General features: G+C 42.9%; 1 protein-coding gene across 4 annotated transcripts in view; it reads right to left on the bottom strand.

Moving 5' to 3' along the window:
• The window catches only part of NLGN4X (neuroligin 4 X-linked), a 230689-nt gene that overhangs the window by 6432 nt on the left and 205998 nt on the right, over positions 1–18259 (bottom strand). For all 4 annotated transcript variants that reach the window (XM_048492428.1, XM_048492427.1, XM_048492430.1 and 1 more), the window contains 2 exons: positions 13093–13278; positions 10063–10852 (listed from right to left, as the gene is read on the bottom strand). In XM_048492428.1, the coding sequence (XP_048348385.1) occupies positions 10063–10852; positions 13093–13278 (976 nt within the window). The remainder of the gene's footprint in view (positions 1–10062; positions 10853–13092; positions 13279–18259) is intronic.

The following is an 18259-nucleotide window of genomic DNA, read 5'->3' as shown; positions in this document are numbered from 1 at the left end:
GGCAGCGCTGGGAGAATAACAGGTGGACAAATCACTGTAGTAACCTAAATTGTTGGTGTATTTTACCAAGCTACTTTGTATAATCCACTCAAAATTTCCTGCCAATGACTGTCAAAAAGGAAATATTACACTGTATAGTTGATGTAGCATTTCCCAGGTTAACAATCAGTAGAGTTCTAGATGATGCTGTTCATCACAAAGAGGCAGGTATGGTTTAGTAGCTGGTGTTGTATTAGGATCTTGGCAGACCCAGGTTTGAATCCCCACTTCTAATATGGAAGCTTAGGGAGTGACCTCAGACCAACCATATTATCTCAGTTGTTGTTAGAAAAGAGAGGAGAGGAGAATTGTCTTCTAATCCAGTGAGTTCCCAATGGGGAGTAAAGTAGGATATAAACAAATTCAAATAAATGCATTAACAAACAAGGCTTATTTGAGACATTAAAGAGGAGCAAAAAATGAAAAGTCAAAGGAAAGGGAAATGGAAGAACCAGTAATGGAATGTTTTGGGCAGTTCATGATTTTTTTCACACCTCATAGTCATACAGTTACAGGTTATGGCATAAATTGCAATAAATGTGATACTGACATCTCCTAAAAAATCTAATTCTGGCAGTAGACCCTTACAAAAAGTGTGTGTGGCTTGTGAAGAGCAGGTGGTCTGTATCAGTTAGAATAGCCATTCAGGCCTTCTAAGTGGTGCACTAAGATAGTAATTTTACAGCGAGCTTCACTGTTATTGAAGGTATTCAGGTCAGATCATTCAGAGGTATGCATGTATAAAGGCTATAACATAGTATTCAAAATGCTTGAGAAAAACTTGTAATATTTCAGTCCCACAGCAGAACATTTCTGCTATGTTTAGATCTGGGGAAATTTAATTAGATCCTAAAATAGCCAGGGATTGTGAAGAGAAGAGGTTCTTTTCAATTTGAGTACCAATAGTGCTAAACATGTGAAAACAGTGATGAGAATTGGGGATTAGAAATGCTTCTGAAATAATCTCTGATAGGCATTCTCCTGACAATAAGCAGTTCTGACCCAAGTTGGCAATTCTATGAAATGGATCAGGGCCTACACTGCAGAGAGACAGGGAGATGTAAATATAGATTATTACAGTAAATATATATAGCAAATATATGAAAATGTGAACTCATACAAACCTAATGGAAATTCACTATAGAGCTTTGGAAGGACCATTTAACTAAAAAGTATGGTATTATGGAAAAAATCCAGAGATAATTGCAGTCCCACTGTGCATACAGATAGGTGCCTTGTGTGGTTACTTTAGGGATCCAGCTGCAGGATTGTTACTAAATTAGAAAACTGGCATTAGTGCCAGTTAGCTATTAGGAAAGGCTAGCAGGATATTACACAGTCTAGACAGTTGATTTGTGATAAATGTAGTTACAGCTACCTGACCAGGGATCCAAGTACAGACCACGTGTTGCTGAACTGGCACTACACTTACTGGATTTACAAAAGCATATACAAAGCAAAATATCAACTATCTACAATTTTTGACTAAAGTCAATCCTCATCTACTAACCATAACACTAAAACAAAATGAGATTGCTGCTTTTTTGGTGAGCATACTTGAGGTATGCATGATGCAACAGAAGTACAGCAAGGCCTCATGACACCACTTTGGCAAACAGATTTCAGGACTTTTGTCATAAAGTCTAGATGTTCTGGTGGGCCAAGGTAGAAGAGGCCGCCATGCGCCCCCACGCCGCCAAGAGTTCTGCCGGCATTAAAGCGTTAGTCTGTTCGCGACGCTAAGCGTCGCGAAAGCAGGCCAGAAGCAGAGGTGCCCCGCGCAGGGAGAGGCGGCTCCTGCGACGGAGCCGCCTCTTCCGCCCACTCCGCGATGTCGCCGTGGTAAGCCTGCCTGGTTGTGGAACAGAGGCTCGCCCACGCCGCGCTCCGACCCCTGGAGGTCAGAAGGACGAGTGTGGGCGGGCTTCACTACGGTACCAGCAGGCGACAACGGCGTATCGTATAATGGGCCGAGAACAGCGACTTCCAGCCCGGTAGCGGTTCGCACCGCGCCACCGGGAAGAAGCTTCCCCCCCAACAACAACCCTTTAAAGGGTTGTTGTTTAGGGCGCCCGGACTGGCGCTCTGGAGGGAAGGCAAGCGCCCGGTCGAAGAAGTTGGCGCTGCTGCAACGCAGCAGTGCCGCCTGTGCGAACGGCGGCCTGGGGGCGGCGTTTTTACCGCCCCCAGGCCGTCGTTTTTGGGCCGTGCGGAAACGGCCAGAGTTTGGATTTACACCCCACTTTTCTCAAAGTGGCTTACAAACTCCTTCCCTTTATCTCCCCACAACAGACACGTTGTGAGGTAGGTGGGGCTGAGAGAGTTCTGAGAGAACTGTGACTAGCCCAAAGTCATGTAGAAAGTTGCATGTGTAGGAAAGGGAAATTAAACCTGATTCACCAGATTAGAATTTGCTGCTCATGGGAATGAATGGGGAATCAAACCTGCTTCTTCAGATTAGGGAATCAAGGCTGCTCTTTAGCCACTGTACTATGCTGGTAAAAACAACATTGGTACATGGGGGGGGATATTTAATTATTTGGATCATGAACTTATGTTTCAGTCTACCATCTTGCATCTCACATAAAGTAAAAGCAGGATATAGCATGGTTGCTTTAGTTTAACTCCTCTCATGTTGGTCACAGTAGTGATTGTTGTAATTTAGAGTCACATGCTTTTAGGAAAATAGAGGGTGAAAGTATATAGAAGATTTAGGCTGGTTAGGAGGAAGGAGATGCTGACAGCAGGACTCAGAGAACATTCAGTGAAGCTAGGATAATACTGTATCTGTTTGGGAATAAACTGTTACTCAGGCTGCCAACAAATTACTAGCGACAGTGGTCTATACTTCTGAGTATAGCTTGCAGAAACTAAGATTCTTCTACGGAAATTTGAATCATTCTTGTGTCATCTTAATATTTAATTCCGGAGCCCTTCGGGGATCGGGCGGTATATAAATTGAAAAAATAAATAAATAAATAAAATAAAAATTCTTTGCTTCAGTTTTGTTTTTAGATTTCAGGTTGGTTCTGTAATCCTAATCCCATTACATTGTTTATTGAATGTCCCATCCATGAAGTGTATTGACTCATTCTGTGTAATTCGCCTTGAGGCAGGTGAGAAAGACAGACAATAAATAAATAAATTCCTGGAGATTTGGGGGCTAAGCATGAAGGTGAGGTCTGGAGAAGATACGGAGCTCAGCGAGGTGTAATGCCATAGAGCAGTGATGGCGAACCTATGGCACGGGTGCCAGAGGTGGCACTCGGAGCCCTCTCTGTGGGCACATGCACAAAGAGTTCATCATGTGGGGGGCGGAAAATCACCCCCCACACACACACACACACATCTAGGCCTGGGCCACTGAGCACAACGTGCGTGCACCGCGGTGAGCAGGGAGGACTCGGCTGGCAGGCCTGGTGGCTGCTGCCCGGGGGGGGGGCAGAGGAGACAGATTTAGAAAGGCACAGAGCAGTGCAAGTGGGACTTGCTGGAGGCTAGAGCAGGCTGACCCCTGCTCAAGAGGATGGGGTGGAGGAAGAGGGAGCCAACCAGTTTTTTCTAAACTAAAACCTCAGCATTCGGGTTAAATTGCCGTGTTGGCACTTTGCAATAAATAAGTGGGGTTTGGGTTGCAATTTGGGCACTCGGTCTCGAAAAGGTTCGCCATCACTGCCATAGAGTCTACTCTCCAAACCAGCCATTTCCTCTAGGACAGTTGTTCCCATTTTTTTCACTTCCATGCTCTTTGACAACCCATTTTCCTGAAATTGTATTTTTTCACATAACCCCAAATGCTTTGGCACTTACCCCTGCTGTTACACATACCCCAGACTGGGTACCATTACTTTAGGCAACTGATATCTATACTCTGGAGATCACTTCTAATTCCAAGGGATCTCCAGATCTCACCAGGAGGTTGGTAGCCCACCTTATAACATTTACTTTTAACATCCTTCATATGACTGAACCCTAAATTGTTCCATGGAGTTAGTATTGGACTGCTGAACAGACATTTGAAGCAGGAAGAGGAGGATCTGAATATTGTGGACTAGAAGAACACCAAAAATGTTGAACCTAAGCACCCTGCATCTTTCCCAATATATCTGGCATCCAGCCTATGCTCAGTAGAAGTGCACAAGAGCAAGCTGCTATATGAGAGAAGCAGAAGGTGAATAGCCTGATTGTTTAAGTCAGTGATGGCGAACCTTTTCGAGACCGAGTGCCCAAATTGCAACCCAAAACCTACTTATTTATCGCAAAGTGCCAACATGGCAATTTAACCTGAATACTGAGGTTTTAGTTTAGAAAAAACTGTTGGCTCCGAGGCGTGCGTTACTTGGGAGTAAGCTTGGTGCTAGTCGGTGGCTTTGCTTTGAAGCAACCGTGCAACTCTTCCAACAGGTGACCCTAGGAGGATTTACTCAGAAGCAAGCCCCATTGCCAGCAACCAAGCTTACTCCCAGGTAAAGGATCACGCTTTAGTTCTTTGCATGAAAATCAGTGGGGTTTAACAGTGCTTAACAAGGTTACCTACACTGCTTCCCCAAAACTAGGTCTTAAGTTTAATGCTAATAATCAAGCCCAGTGGCCCAGGCCAGCCTAGATGTCTGTGTGTGTGTGGGGGGCGACTCTGTTTGCGTGTGCCCACACAGAGGGCTCTGAGTGCCACCACTGGCACCTGTGCTATAGGTTCGCCACCACGGGTTTAAGTGGAGGCGAATCTTTGGCACTCCAGATGTTATGGACTACAATTCCTATCAGCCCCTGCCAGCATGTCCAATTGTAGTCCATAACATCTGGAATGCCAAAGGTTCACCACCACGGTATATCATCTGTCCTGGTTGCAAATGGTACAGGAATTGTAATGGAGCAGTGGGTTGGATCCTATTCTAATTCTGTTAATATATGAGTCTATTCTGCTAATTAATGAGTCTTCCACTGGTGGGAGAGATGAGTTCCACTTGAAGAAAGCTTCTTGGACCAGAAGGAAGCAGATTAGGATCAAAGGATTCAATGCTTGGTGGTAATAAATTTATTCTTGGAAAAAATAAAAGACAAGCCAAAGATTTTTTTTAACCTGAAAATTACATGTAGAGTAATTTGCTAATATCCCTGAACAATAAATAAAAATTACTATGCTCCCTGCCCCATTCCTACAGCACAGGTGGAATTTCCAGGTTACCAGGCTGTACTTTTTTTACTGTTTCTTGTCAAATCAGAGAAAATCCAAATGGATATATTTGTTATTGTCAGCCTTATTTCTACTAAGTAATTATATTAACAGTTGGGTGTGCAGTAAAATGATTAATGACCTTTCCTAAATATTTGTGCTGTCTGTAGATATATGGTGTAAATCCAGACCCAGGAGGCTACAATTTTACTTACACCCTGCTGAAATTAGCTCTTGAGCAGGCAGTCTGTGAAAGCTGCTTGAAATTATGAGTAATACTGACAGATGGGATTGTGAGGGAATTCTTTATAATCCTTAGATAAATGCTGAAGTCAAATTTAATGCACTGCAAGAATCATAGTAGTTTGGTGGTGGTGGTGGTGGTAGTAAAAAAAGTAATATAAATAATACAGAGAGATCATGACGTTCCAAAAATTGTTTTCCTCACATTTGAAACACCTACATATTTCATTTTCAATCACTGATTATTAACTACAATAAACACTCTAATTATAATGTAACAATCCATTTTCATTAGCACAGTTGAAAGTTCATGCAATGCAGACCACCCACTCTCACTTTGGATACTGGTTATCATTTTCAAATCACGTTCATGGAGCTGGTGGATGGGGAAGCAGGATTGCATCCACTGACTCTACCTTGGCTGCGGACAGTTGGATGGTGTGAATGAAGACCATATGTATACAATTTGGTGCATATAGGTTTCTGCACTAATGGGGAAGCTGCAAAAGGCAGATCACATGTAGAATCTTTGGTCATACCTTCTGTTGAATGTGTAGAGATTGAAGGCTGGTTAGCATGTATAATCATAGTCTCTACTCCAAACATTCCAGTGAATGTGAAGATGCAAGTAGGCACCATTATTTGACCATTCCAGTACTAATTTTTGCCATTACCAAATAAATACTAAATCACATTGCTTAGCTAGTGTCATACACAGATGGTGCACAACTGTGTACTTGTTCAACCAAGCTTTAAATCCAAAACTCACAGATTATTGGTTATTGGCTAATTATACTCTAGTTTTACTGTTGCAATACAGAGGTCACAAGTTAGAGATCAGAGACAAAGCCAGTGAACAACACAATGAAAGAGCAGAAAGAACTTTGGTCTTCCCTTGCACACTGCTAATCTTGCATTAAACTATATGGCCCATCATGAAACACAATGTGGCACCACATAGCTCCCTCCAGACCATTTTTGTTTGGGTAGCAACACAGAGAGGAAGGATGAAATGTCTTCTGCACAAGTACCATGGTCTGTATCCAGTGTGGAATAACAGGGAAATATCATATGAACCCTACTCCATCTTGTGAACCCTTTTTTGATAACACCATTCAGCTTTGCCTTCCCCTTTTCCACTTTGGCACCATAATTTCGCCAGGCTTGTTCAAAGTTCTATTTTAAGATGTCATTGGAGGGACCTTATTCTGGGCCAAATAATTCCAATCCATCCAGATACAGAATAGGAGTTTGTTTTAAGCAGATAAAAATGTAGCCCAGAAACAGGCTTAAATGTGCAAGTGAATGTTAAATTTCTTTTTCGAGTACCACTCTGCCCCACAGTTTCTCCTACCATTTATTATATTCCTCTCTGCAATATCTTCTTTGCTTTAAACAATTAACTGCATTGTCTAAGTATACATAGACTATAATTTCTGTAAGCTTCTTACACTACAATCCAAAGGACACTTTTCCCAGAAGTAGACTTGAGGAGGATTTTGAGGAGGTCTGCTTAGGATTGCTCTCTCAGCATTTTGAGAACTAACTCTAGTCCTGAATTGATCAGGACACTACAGATATCCAAATCCCCCAGTATTGCTGTATACCATCCTCTGCACTGCAGTAGGACTGCAGCTCTGAAAGCACAATTCTGCCATTAAATGCTCATTGGAAAGATTTATGAGTCCTTAGTGTGCCATGAGAACATTTATTTTAAGTCAATACCAAGATGAGAAAAAAATCAAATTGTAAAAAACAGAATCCAAACAGTATCAAACACCGGGTGCTATTTAGAGAGGAAAGTGCTGCAGTGTTCCTTAAGAAAATGTTGCAGATATGCTTTTCTCTGCTTTATTAAAAGCATCTACTCTTTGCTTCTAACTTTGCCATCCTAAGGACATTAAGTCCATTAAAGTTAATGGGTTTAGTAGGCATAACGCTGTCTGGGATAGTACTGTCACTGGCCTTTTCCACACAGCACAATTATAACATCTTTTAAATGAAGCTTTCTGTGAAATGGTAGCCAAATTTCTCTTTGATGTAATTAATGCTTCAATGTGAACTACAGGTATGTAACCATTAAGCATCGATGGGAGTCTGATTGATTTTATATATAATTATATATTTTAGGCTGTGATTTTGTAATTTTTTAATATGCCAATAAATAGTGCTCCGGGACTTACTCAGAGCGCAGTTGCGGCAGGGAAGGATCGAGCGAGGCTCGTCTTCCCCTCCGGAGGCAGTGGGTGTCACGTGATGGTGGGGAACTGTCACGTGACAGGGGAGCTTGGGCAGGCTATAAAAGCCCTTACCCAGCTCAGCCCAGCCTCTTCCCTCTTCATTCCAACAAGCAGGTGTACCTGTGTAGTTATTGAGTAAGCGAAGTCCGCACATCTGCACGCAAAGGTTTTACATACATGAATAACATCTTGAGGACGTTATAAAAAGTTTTTTGGGAAGAAGTTCACACAGCTATCTCCCTGAAAACATTTTCATGTAATTTTATTTTTCTCAATCCAGGGTTTTGTTTTTTAATTGCTAAACTAGTGATCTTTTTTCCTGGAGAAAGGGTGAAAACATCTGCATGCTTTGAGAACAAAAGTTCTCAAATGCAAGATAGGGTATAAAATCGAAAATGTTTGAAATGCCCAGCCATGTTAGATGAGTGTTTGTTCTTTTGTTAGAAAAGTGCAAACTGACTCAGAGAGGCCTCATTTTATTTCTCCCTCTCCACAGCTCTTTTACTTTCATTTTTGCTGTTTGCACCCATCATATTGTATGCTGCTGCAGGCATTCTCCGTCCCTGCCACCATTTGATGAAGGCATCCCACATTGGTTTATTCTGCTTGCAGCTCATCCACACACAATTTCACTGAAAAGGTACATGAATAAAGGGTTTTTTGCCTTTTTTGTTTTCGGGGGATGTCTGTGAAGCTACGATGACACATCAAAATCTGCAGTATGTGCATATTTGTGATGTCGTGGCTTTGCAGACATCCCCCTGAAAAAAAAAAGGAAATCAAAAAAAGTGAAATCACATGCAGATGAGCTGCAAGAAGGGGAAACCTCCATGGGAAAACTTTCACTAAATGGCAGAGGCAGGAGAATCACTGAGCAGCACACAAAATGGCAGACACAACTATGGGCCTTTCCCCACTTACCTTAAGCCCCGCACTACTCTCTTCAAGTAGCACAGGGTCCTTGGGCACTCCCCACAACAGGGGCAGCCACAGGGAAGCCGTCCTGACACTGCCGTGGTCGCGCCCCCTCAGCGCATGGCATCCTTGGCGCTGGAGAAAACGGCGCCTGTTGATGACCCCATGCAGAGCACGGGGTCATGGGGACACCTGGGTGCGCACCAGGGATGCCGCACGCTGAGAGCAGCGCGCGGCATAGGGGGGATCGCTTTGAGTGGGGAAAGGCCCTATGAAACTGACAAGAGCTACACTGGTCAGCAGGTAGGAAAAAAGAACCGTTTTGGGTGGCAATGCTTGTGTTCTCTGTGCAGAGCGAAGACAAAAAACCAAAACAGATCTTTTTAAAACATCTGCAGGATGTTTTATTTCTGCTGTGTGGCCATTGTACTTTTTTCTTCTGTTTACATACAGACACATTATAATTCCTTATTTGTTTTGCAAATCAGTAATTCAATATTTCAAAGTCTTGGCTGAGGAAAGGATCCTCTGTTATCTTTCCTTCCACTCTCTCTTGAACTGGACGGTTTTATAGAAGAGGAACCATAGATACATTCCATTTACAGTAAATGTATGTGGCATATTTTATAGGCTTAGACTGAGACCTATTGCTTCCAAGAACACTCATGCCATAACAACGCCACTCTTTTTATGTATGCACAGTTTTATAGCATCATTCTTCACACTGGCTATTGAAAAGATGCATTGGGAGAGAAACTCTACAGAATAAGAAAAAAGATTTCTAGGTAACAAAAAATGTTGGCATACAATTTAGCAATACTGAAGAACACACAGTAGAGCAGATTGGGTCAACCCTACAAACTCAGTATTATGGGATTCTTGCTAATTGTACTTTTGTGATGGTGCTGAAAATTCTCTTTTAGAGTTCACTAACCCTCCTTCCTAATAAATGTAATTCCCAGAGTTTCATGGGAAAAATAAGTATCAAAGCAGTTTGCTGTTTAAATATGTGCCAATAATCATCATGTGCCTCTGTGAGGCAAGTGGAACATTTTTTTCCCCCTTTATGCACTAGGCTTATGTACACTTCTGCACAATGCAAAAAGCAACTGTCCCCCCCCCCCAAAGAAAGTAGGGTGAAAAAAACCTGTTATTAAAAACCAAGTTGGCACAACACAAAGAACAGAATGTCCAGACTTGGAGGATTTTTCAGGACAAGAGAAAAGGACCTGCATAATGGCATCTCTGTTGTTTTACAAGTATGCAGGTGACATTCCTAAAAGCCTTTAATCTAATCTTGCATGATAGTACTATACAGATACTGTCAGAATTCTACTGTGCAAAACTTTCAGTGAAGCAACACAGCCCCAAATTGGCATTTTACATTTGTTACAAATGCTAAAACTTATACCATAGAAGAACTGCATATTAAAAAAAGTTGGGAAAACCTACCCTGTTTTAGCGAAGTTTGTCCAATATGTCATAACAACTGCACTGAGCATGACATCGTTCTTTGAGAAGTTGCAGTTAAACAATTCAGTGGGACCAATCATAGGGATGCCAAACACATATGGTACTTCATCCCCATGTGCTGAATCAGCCCAGTTGGGCTTCATTTCACTCTGGCAATGATGATAGAATGCGTAGAAATATGTTGGAGAACCATACTGTGCATGAAGATCTGCTGTGGCAACAGCTGGTGCAACCCACTGATGGTCAGTAAACAGCGCTACCAGAGTCTTTCTGCGTGTTTCAGGATTCTCCTTATCTGCCCAGTCTGTGTACATAAACTTAATGGTCTCTCGTAGTGTATCTTTTCCTTCTGGATAACCATACAGATTATCCACGAAATTGGAGACTGAAAAATCAAAATCATTTGGAGAGACGCCATCATCATTATCCACAATGCCATCCACAAATTTTAAGCCTTCCCCTTGGTTTACACCTAGCATTATGTCATAGTTGAGAAATTCTCCCTGCTCCATCAGAATCTGAGGGTCATCTGGAATAACATCCCCATCAATCACAGGGCCAAAAGCAATGTGGTACGTGGCTGGGGTGATAGTCTGTTGAATTAGTTCTTTGTAATTCTTGTTCCGAAAGCATTCAACTAAGTCTGTAGTATCCAACATGTTGCAGCCCACTTTTTCTGCCAAAATGGCAGTGTATTTGGCAGGTTGATAGTTCACAGCCCAGCTGGACAGAGCAGTTCCACTCTGTATTATTGCCTTTTGAAACAAACCTGTAGATGCAAATTTTAAAATTATCACACACATTAAAACCAGCAGCATTTATTAAACAAAATTATTCATTATGCATTATCTAAAGAAGCCCTCCTGCAACAATAAAGTTGAATTCCATTGTTGTGTTGCTCTTAGATCTTCAGCCCCATCCAGAGGAGGGAGGTGTTATGGCCCCTGACACCCCCAGAATATTATTTATCTATGTTTTTGCTTTAGAAACATATTGGCCAAAAAGCCAGTTGCCAAAGCACTCCTCTGGGTGTAGGTAGCCACATGGTCACATGACAACAAGCCAAAAGGTCAGAACTGCCTTAACAAAAGCTAAGGCCGTTTCCGCATGGGCAATTAATGGTGGCCTGGAGACGGCAAAAACGCCGTCTCCAGGCCGCCATTCGCACAGGGGACGCAGCTGCGCCGCCCTCGCGCCGCCCTCGCGCCGCGAAGCCGGCATTTCCCCAGAGCGCTTGGAAGCGCTCTTGTTGGGGAAACGCTGCCGTGAAGCCGCTGCCGAGCGAACGGCAGCGGCTTCATGATGCCTCCCCCACCCGGGACTTTACCTTTGTCTCTGGCTCAGGTATCGCCGGTGTTTGGGGATTTCGCCCCGCGCTGGAGCAGGCATGCAGGGGTTGGGGCGGTCCTCAGGCCTTCGCATCGCCAGAGGCCTGGGACACGCCTCTGCCCTGCGCTGGAGCAGGCATGCAGGGCTGGCTGCGTCCCCAGGTCTCGGGCGACGCCAGAGGCTCGGACATGCCGGGCTGCCCGGTTGTTTCCAGGACCATCCGCGCGGATGGTCTGAGCGCTGCCGGGTCAGCAATTTAACGGGGCCGCCGGGCCGACCTCAGCCAAGCTTCCGGCTCTCAGCGAAATGGCCTAAGTTAAGATAATGAGTTACTCCTAGCAGCTTGGAGGTCTCATTTGAGTTAATAGCATGCTTGATTACCACACCTTGCTATGGAAACTGTTAAAGACAAAGGATATGGAAAGCCACCTTGCCATCAGATACTGCATTTCCTCCACCCACCCAGGTCAGCAACAAATACTTACTTCTCTGCATTTCCTTCCTTTGGAATGATTCTCCTAAACCCCTTGCCTTGCCCTGGTCCAAAGGTCTCAGCTAAAATCTGAATATCTTGGGCAGTAACCTTAAGAGGTTAATCTGCATGGAAGCCTTACAGCAGCTCCTCATTTAGACTAACAATGCAATTTTGACCCTATTGTCATGGGGTTAGCAATAGGTGAGCTAACTCATCAAGATCAGCACCTCCTAACCCAGCACAGATGTGCAGAAATGAAAGTTAATGTGATTGGTTCCTTTTCCCACCAAGGAACGATCTACCCTATAAAATAAAAATAAAAACCCATTTTGTAATAAAAGCTGTAATAAAAAAATGGAACAAAAGTTGTCCTAGGGCATCTCTTTCACCTGCAGAAGTGTCCCTGTTCAATTGAATTGTGACCAAAGACTTTATAGGAATGTCAGCCACATGCAATCATCTCCTCTTGATGGGACTGACTTGCACAAAAACCTCCTTGCCAGCAAAAAGGTCACAGGAAAATTATACATTTTCTCCTGTCTCACAGAAGCCATGCATCATGTAATTTAGAAAAGTATGCTAGACTAAAATCAATTTAATAGCCTTTTATTCTGCAACCCTATTTTCCATTCCTTGCAGAGGTGTGTCTTCACCTTAGCATTGACAGGTTATAACATATCTGCGTTTTTCTAAAGAAGCCAGGAATATGGGGTCACAGATTTAGTGGCACGGTGCAATTTTTTTTGCCATGCTCCAGTGATGCATAGCAACCAGAAGCTGGTCTAGAGCTACTCTGTATCACTAGAGCAGAGCGGAGCAGCTGGAAAATGTCTTTGAATCTATCCCATATGGAATTATTTTTCAGGTATGAAGATCCAGTCAAAAGAACCAAGTTTAGAATTATTTGAATGGATGTACAGATCCTGCTCAGCAAGAAGATTTGAATGCTATGAAATCTTGATACAAAAAATTAAAATGTTTTAATTGTGTCAAGAAAATTCAATTGCATTTTTTAGAATAACTGATTTAAATTAGACAGAGAATGGACTGTAGAAGAAAACAATATTCATATTTTCTAAAGGATATCTGTATTGATTGGTCCGATTGGTTGCAATTTACTTTTAAACACTCCCCTCCTTCCCTCCTTTAAACACTTATGCATAGGTAGGCACTTATGCAAAGGTAGGCATAGGTATTCACTATACCTTCTGAATAGTGAGACAGTGTCAGCAGACTAACACATGATGCACCAGCCCCTGATCCAAAAATAGTAACTCTTTTTGGGTCGCCTCCAAAAGATCCAATATTTTCTTCAATCCATCGTAAAGCTTGGATTTGGTCAAGCAATCCATAATTGCCTTTTGCAGCTTGATCTCCAGTGCTTAGAAAACCTACAAGGCAAAAAAAAAGGATAATTTTAGCTCAGCAGTCACAGAATTAGCTATAGGGCATGCACACACAACACATATATCCTTCTTTCCTCCTTCCAAATTTTGAAAGGTCATTGTCCGAGTTAAATATGTTCAAAACAATCTTTAAAAAACAGTCATTTCACCTTAATAGCAGAAGACTGAACAATCTTTTCCAGATAATTCTGCACTAATAAAACAATATAGAATTACATTTTTTTCTTTTCATTTCTGGATTTGTTTGTTATTTGTTTTTGAAAAATGTGTTTTTATTGGATATTAGCAAATTATTTATAAATGCTTTTTAGAGAATTTTTGTACTATCCATTCACTGCATAGCAGGAAAATCAAGACAGAAATTTTAAAGAGCTAAGAGAATTATCATTTTCACAGACATCCCAATTCCTTTACCCAAAATTTCTTACCAGCAGCAACATTTTAGGCACACATATAAGTATGCCCTTAAAAAGTAATGTGTAAAACAGTCAAACATATGTTCTTAAATAGGCATCACACCTTGAAAGGAGGGAATAGGCTCCCTAATAGGCTGTCCTCCCCAACTTTCTGTGGTTACATAATTACATGGAAGGAGGTTTGATATCACACTGTCCCTGCGGGTTTTTAAATTTTGTTTTGGGGTTTGTTTTTTTTAGTGTGGAGGCAGCCATCAATCATTACGGCAAAAATGCTGTCCCTAGGGAACTCCCCCCCAGCGGAACAAAGCCACTGTTTCCCAACCTTGCTCCCCGAGCGAGGTTTTCTGGAAACAGCGGCTTCCAACCGCTGCCATGTGAATGGCAGCGGCTGGAAGGCACCATGTCCCTCGCACCATCCCTGAAAGCTTACCTCATCTCCTGTCTTCCGGCTCGTTGCAGAGGCCACGGGACACCCCCCTGGCCTGCGACTCTAGAGCCGTCGCTCCAGCCTGTGGGGGCATGTCCCCTGGCCTCTGCGACGAGCCGGAGGCCAGGGGACGAGGTAAGCTTTCAGGGACGGCGCAGCCTGTGCGAAGGCTGCGCCACCGCCTGCTGCCCTCCTGGGACCATCCATGCAAATGGTCCCAGGTGTGTGTGTCAGCGTCTTTTACGCTGATGCACACCCGCACCGTTGCAGTGCGGAAAGGGCCTAAGTCTCACTGACCTCAGGCCGTGAAAGGAGTGGGAGCTGTACATTCTTCCCCACCTGTGTTGGGTCACAGGGTGCTCACCAGTCTGGGCACAGGGAGCTTGTGTATCATTAGGTGTTGGTCAGCTCCCCATCCCACCTCCATCTCCTAAGGACTGAGTAGTGCACAGTCAACAAGCCTGAGTGGCCATGGAGGGAGGCACAAGGCACATCCCAACACCTGCCAGTTGGCAACGAAGCAACCTGAATCCCCCTCAACCTTCCAGCATTTTACAGAATATGAATACATTTGTAAAAGAAATTCCTCTTGTATCCAAAATCACTACCCTAGCTACAAGGTGCTGTTTACTGCATGTCATTATATTTCCATAGTGACAACCAATTGACTTAAAGCCCAAAGAGATGTTTGTCCATATTAAAGATATATGCCACCCTAAAAAATCCTATTTGCCCTAATATAGGTTATAACCTATGCAAAATACACTTCATCAGATTCCAGGGATGGAAATCTCCAGCTGGGCCAGGTTCTTCCAGAATTACAACTGATCTCCAGGCTACAAAGAAAAGTTCTCCTGGAGGAAATGACAGCTTTGGAAGGGAGAAACTGGCCCTTTCTGCACAGCACAAATAAAATATCTCGAGGATATTAGAAGAAGCATTTTGGGAAAGAACTCTGCACAGGCTTTTCCCCCCAAGATGTCCTCAGGATGTTTTATTTCAGCTCAACCCAGGTTTTTCAGAAAAAGCTAAATTAACTAATCTTTTTTCCACAAGATGAGGTTCAAGCGAGTTATTGATGTGTGGAGATCAGCCCATATTATTTTTCCTGCTCGAATGCAAAGCTACCCCTGCTGACACCCACCATTTTCTGAAGCCAGAAGCCTCTGTGCTGCTCGCCTTTTATTGAAGATCCCCTGGGATATTTGCCCTGCACGCATCACAGTTTTTCTGCCTTTTCTGAACTTTAATATACTAATTAACCCAGTATTCCCTGATGATTTCAGCAGGGTGTCATTTCCCCAAGTTTTTTGTTTGTTTGTTTTAGGTGCGGTATGTTTGAAGCTTTGAATGCTTGATAGGAGAATTCCAGCTGATTCTCAGAAAAGGTGGCCACCCAAATGCCTGCAAGGGAAAGATCCTGAGGGAACTTTAAAAGCAGGTGGCATGTGGCACAGAGGCTTCTGGCTGCAGAAAATGGTGGGTGCGAGCTGCAGGGATAGGTTTACACATGGGCAGGAAAAATAATGTGGGCTGCTCTCCGCACATAACTCACTTTGACTGTGCCTTGAGGGGAAAAGTGCCTCCAACTCTTTTTTTTGATCCACTCTGGACAAAATGAGCATTAACATACCTACACAATACTTAAACTTGATAATAATGTTAGACAATATTATAAAATGAATTGTAATGTAACAAAACAGATTAAAAATTGTAGATGTGATTACTATTATAAATGTACAAAAATAATTCACAAATATTGCAAAGTAAGTTTATTTGTTATTATTATCTGTCCAACATGTTTAACTGTTTTTCCCCTTTAGCATATTTTCAATACAATTTATGAGGAATATTATTAATAATTCACATATATAATTTCCACAATCTCATCCTGTTCCTTATTTTTAACAATATACGTATTATGTTATCCATTTATCTTAAAATTCTTTAATTAGTCTTTCATTCACATAGTTCATTACTTTTTGTCATTACTACATATTCAGCTAGTTTACTTTCCTAGCCCTCCCAGCATGGCACTCTTCTGCTTTCCAATTTGCTTCAAATATACCTCTAGCTGATATCTGTAAACAATTATTCTGATTTTTTTCTCCAAAGCATACTCTTGGCTTTCATGATAAATTTAATTTTCATTTAAAAACAAACTTGGACATGTATTTCTTTCCATTTTTTTGAACATCCACCATTTATGATAAAAAGTGTCATCCACTTTTTTGCATTTCCAAAATTCTCCTTTATAGTTCTTGTCCATCTTCTTGACATCCTTTTGAACAATATACTATCGCTAATGCATCTTATACCAATTTTTTCTTAATATTTGACTATTTGTGAACTATATCTTTTGTCCATAAGGTTTCCCATTGTTGGAGAAATATTCCTTCCTCAAAAATTTTCTACCCATCTTACCATAAATGGTTTCACTTGTTCTGTTTCTGTGTCAAATTGAAGTGATAGCTTATAAGTTCATCCTAATAAATGAGCCTTTTGCTGCATTACCACCTTTTCAGTCAGCTTCCATATTACACCTCTTACTGTGTGAATGTCTTTTTTTAAATCTTGAAAACAGTTGAAAATATAGTAGTCATAGTACTTTTTGTCTTGACCTGTCATGGTTCTTGGAGGTGGTTGCAGAGTGGGCGTTGGAGTTCCCAAATCTTTTTATATGGGGGGACCTCAACATCCATGCTGATTCGGCCTTCTCATCAGTGGCTATGAGCCTGGTGTCATCCATGTTGACACTGGGCCTCTCCCTTGTAACATCAGGACTCCCACTCATGAGAAGGGCCACACTCTCAACCAGATCTTTGCAGTAGGTGTGCAAGTGGCCTTATCCTCGGTTGATCGAGTGCCCTGGTCTAACCACTATCTCCTCAAGGCTCGTGTTGACATAGCGACCCCCCATCTAGGCGATTGGCAAAATTTGGCCTGCCTGCGGAGGCTTATGGATTCTATGAGATTCCAGACTTTCTTGTGGGAGTCACCCCCTCCTGGCGACTCTCTCGATGAGCTGGTAGAGGGCTGGTACTCCAGGCTCTGTGAAGCAACCAAGGAGCTCACCCCAATATGTCCTGATACCAAATTGTTCCCATGGTACTCAGAGGAGCTGGGGAAGATGAAACATGATGAAGGGACAAGATGCTCATATAGGACGTTTATGAAGGCCTATGAGAAAGCGTTGAAGGAGGCAAAGCAGCTTTTCTTCACTGCCTCCATCACTACAGCAAGCTCTTGCATGGTACAATTGTTTTCTGTGATTCGGACTTTTACGACCTTACCGACGGGTCCTAAAAATTAATTGGCTTTTAGCTGTGAGGCATTTGCAAGCTATTTTGCAGATAAGATCTTTTCTCTCTGCCAGGCTTTGCTGGCCACAGTTGATACAATAAGGGAACTAGAGGCTCCTTGGCTGTCTTCTTTTAGTTCATGTTTAGATCATATCACCCTGCTTGACCCCTCTGAGGTGTACAGGCTCCAGGGAGCTGTGAAATCTACCAGTTGTCCTTTTGACCCATGCCCCTCCTGGCTAATAAAAGCAGGCCAGGAGCAACAATGGATCCACCTGTTGAATATCACCAATAGCTCCCTTGAGCAAGGAGTTTTTCTGGGTTGGCTGAAAGAGGCAGTGGTCCACCCTCTCTTGAAGAGACCGAATTTAGATCCTTTGGATCTGGCCAATTGCCACCCAGTTTTGCATTTGGTGTTCCTGGAGAAGGTAATTGAGAGAGTGGTGGCTGAACAGCTTCAGGAGTTTCTGGATGATGCCAAGGTGTTGGATTTCTTCCAGTCCGGTTTCTGTGCTGGTCATGGGACCAAGATGGTTCTGCTCGCCATTGTTGATGAGCTCCAGCTTGACTGGGGCGGGTCAGCACTGCTGGTGCTTCTTGGTCTTACTGTGGTGTTCGACATTGTCAACCACGATCTGTTGGTCCACCGCCTCCCAAAGGCCAGGATATGGGGAACAGTTTTATGCTGGTTAAACTCGTTCCTACGGAACCAGGGGCTGCAGATAGTGGGGGGGAGGAGAACTCATGCCAGCGCCCCATAGACTGTGGGGTGCCACAGGGGGCAATCCTGATGTTCTTTAATATCTATATGCACCCCC

The sequence above is a fragment of the Sphaerodactylus townsendi genome, linkage group LG04 (assembly GCF_021028975.2).
Source record: "Sphaerodactylus townsendi isolate TG3544 linkage group LG04, MPM_Stown_v2.3, whole genome shotgun sequence".
Classification (NCBI taxonomy): Eukaryota; Metazoa; Chordata; class Lepidosauria; order Squamata; family Sphaerodactylidae; genus Sphaerodactylus; species Sphaerodactylus townsendi.
The sequence above is the reverse complement of the archived record's forward strand: the minus strand, read 5'-3'. Positions and strand labels throughout refer to the sequence as shown.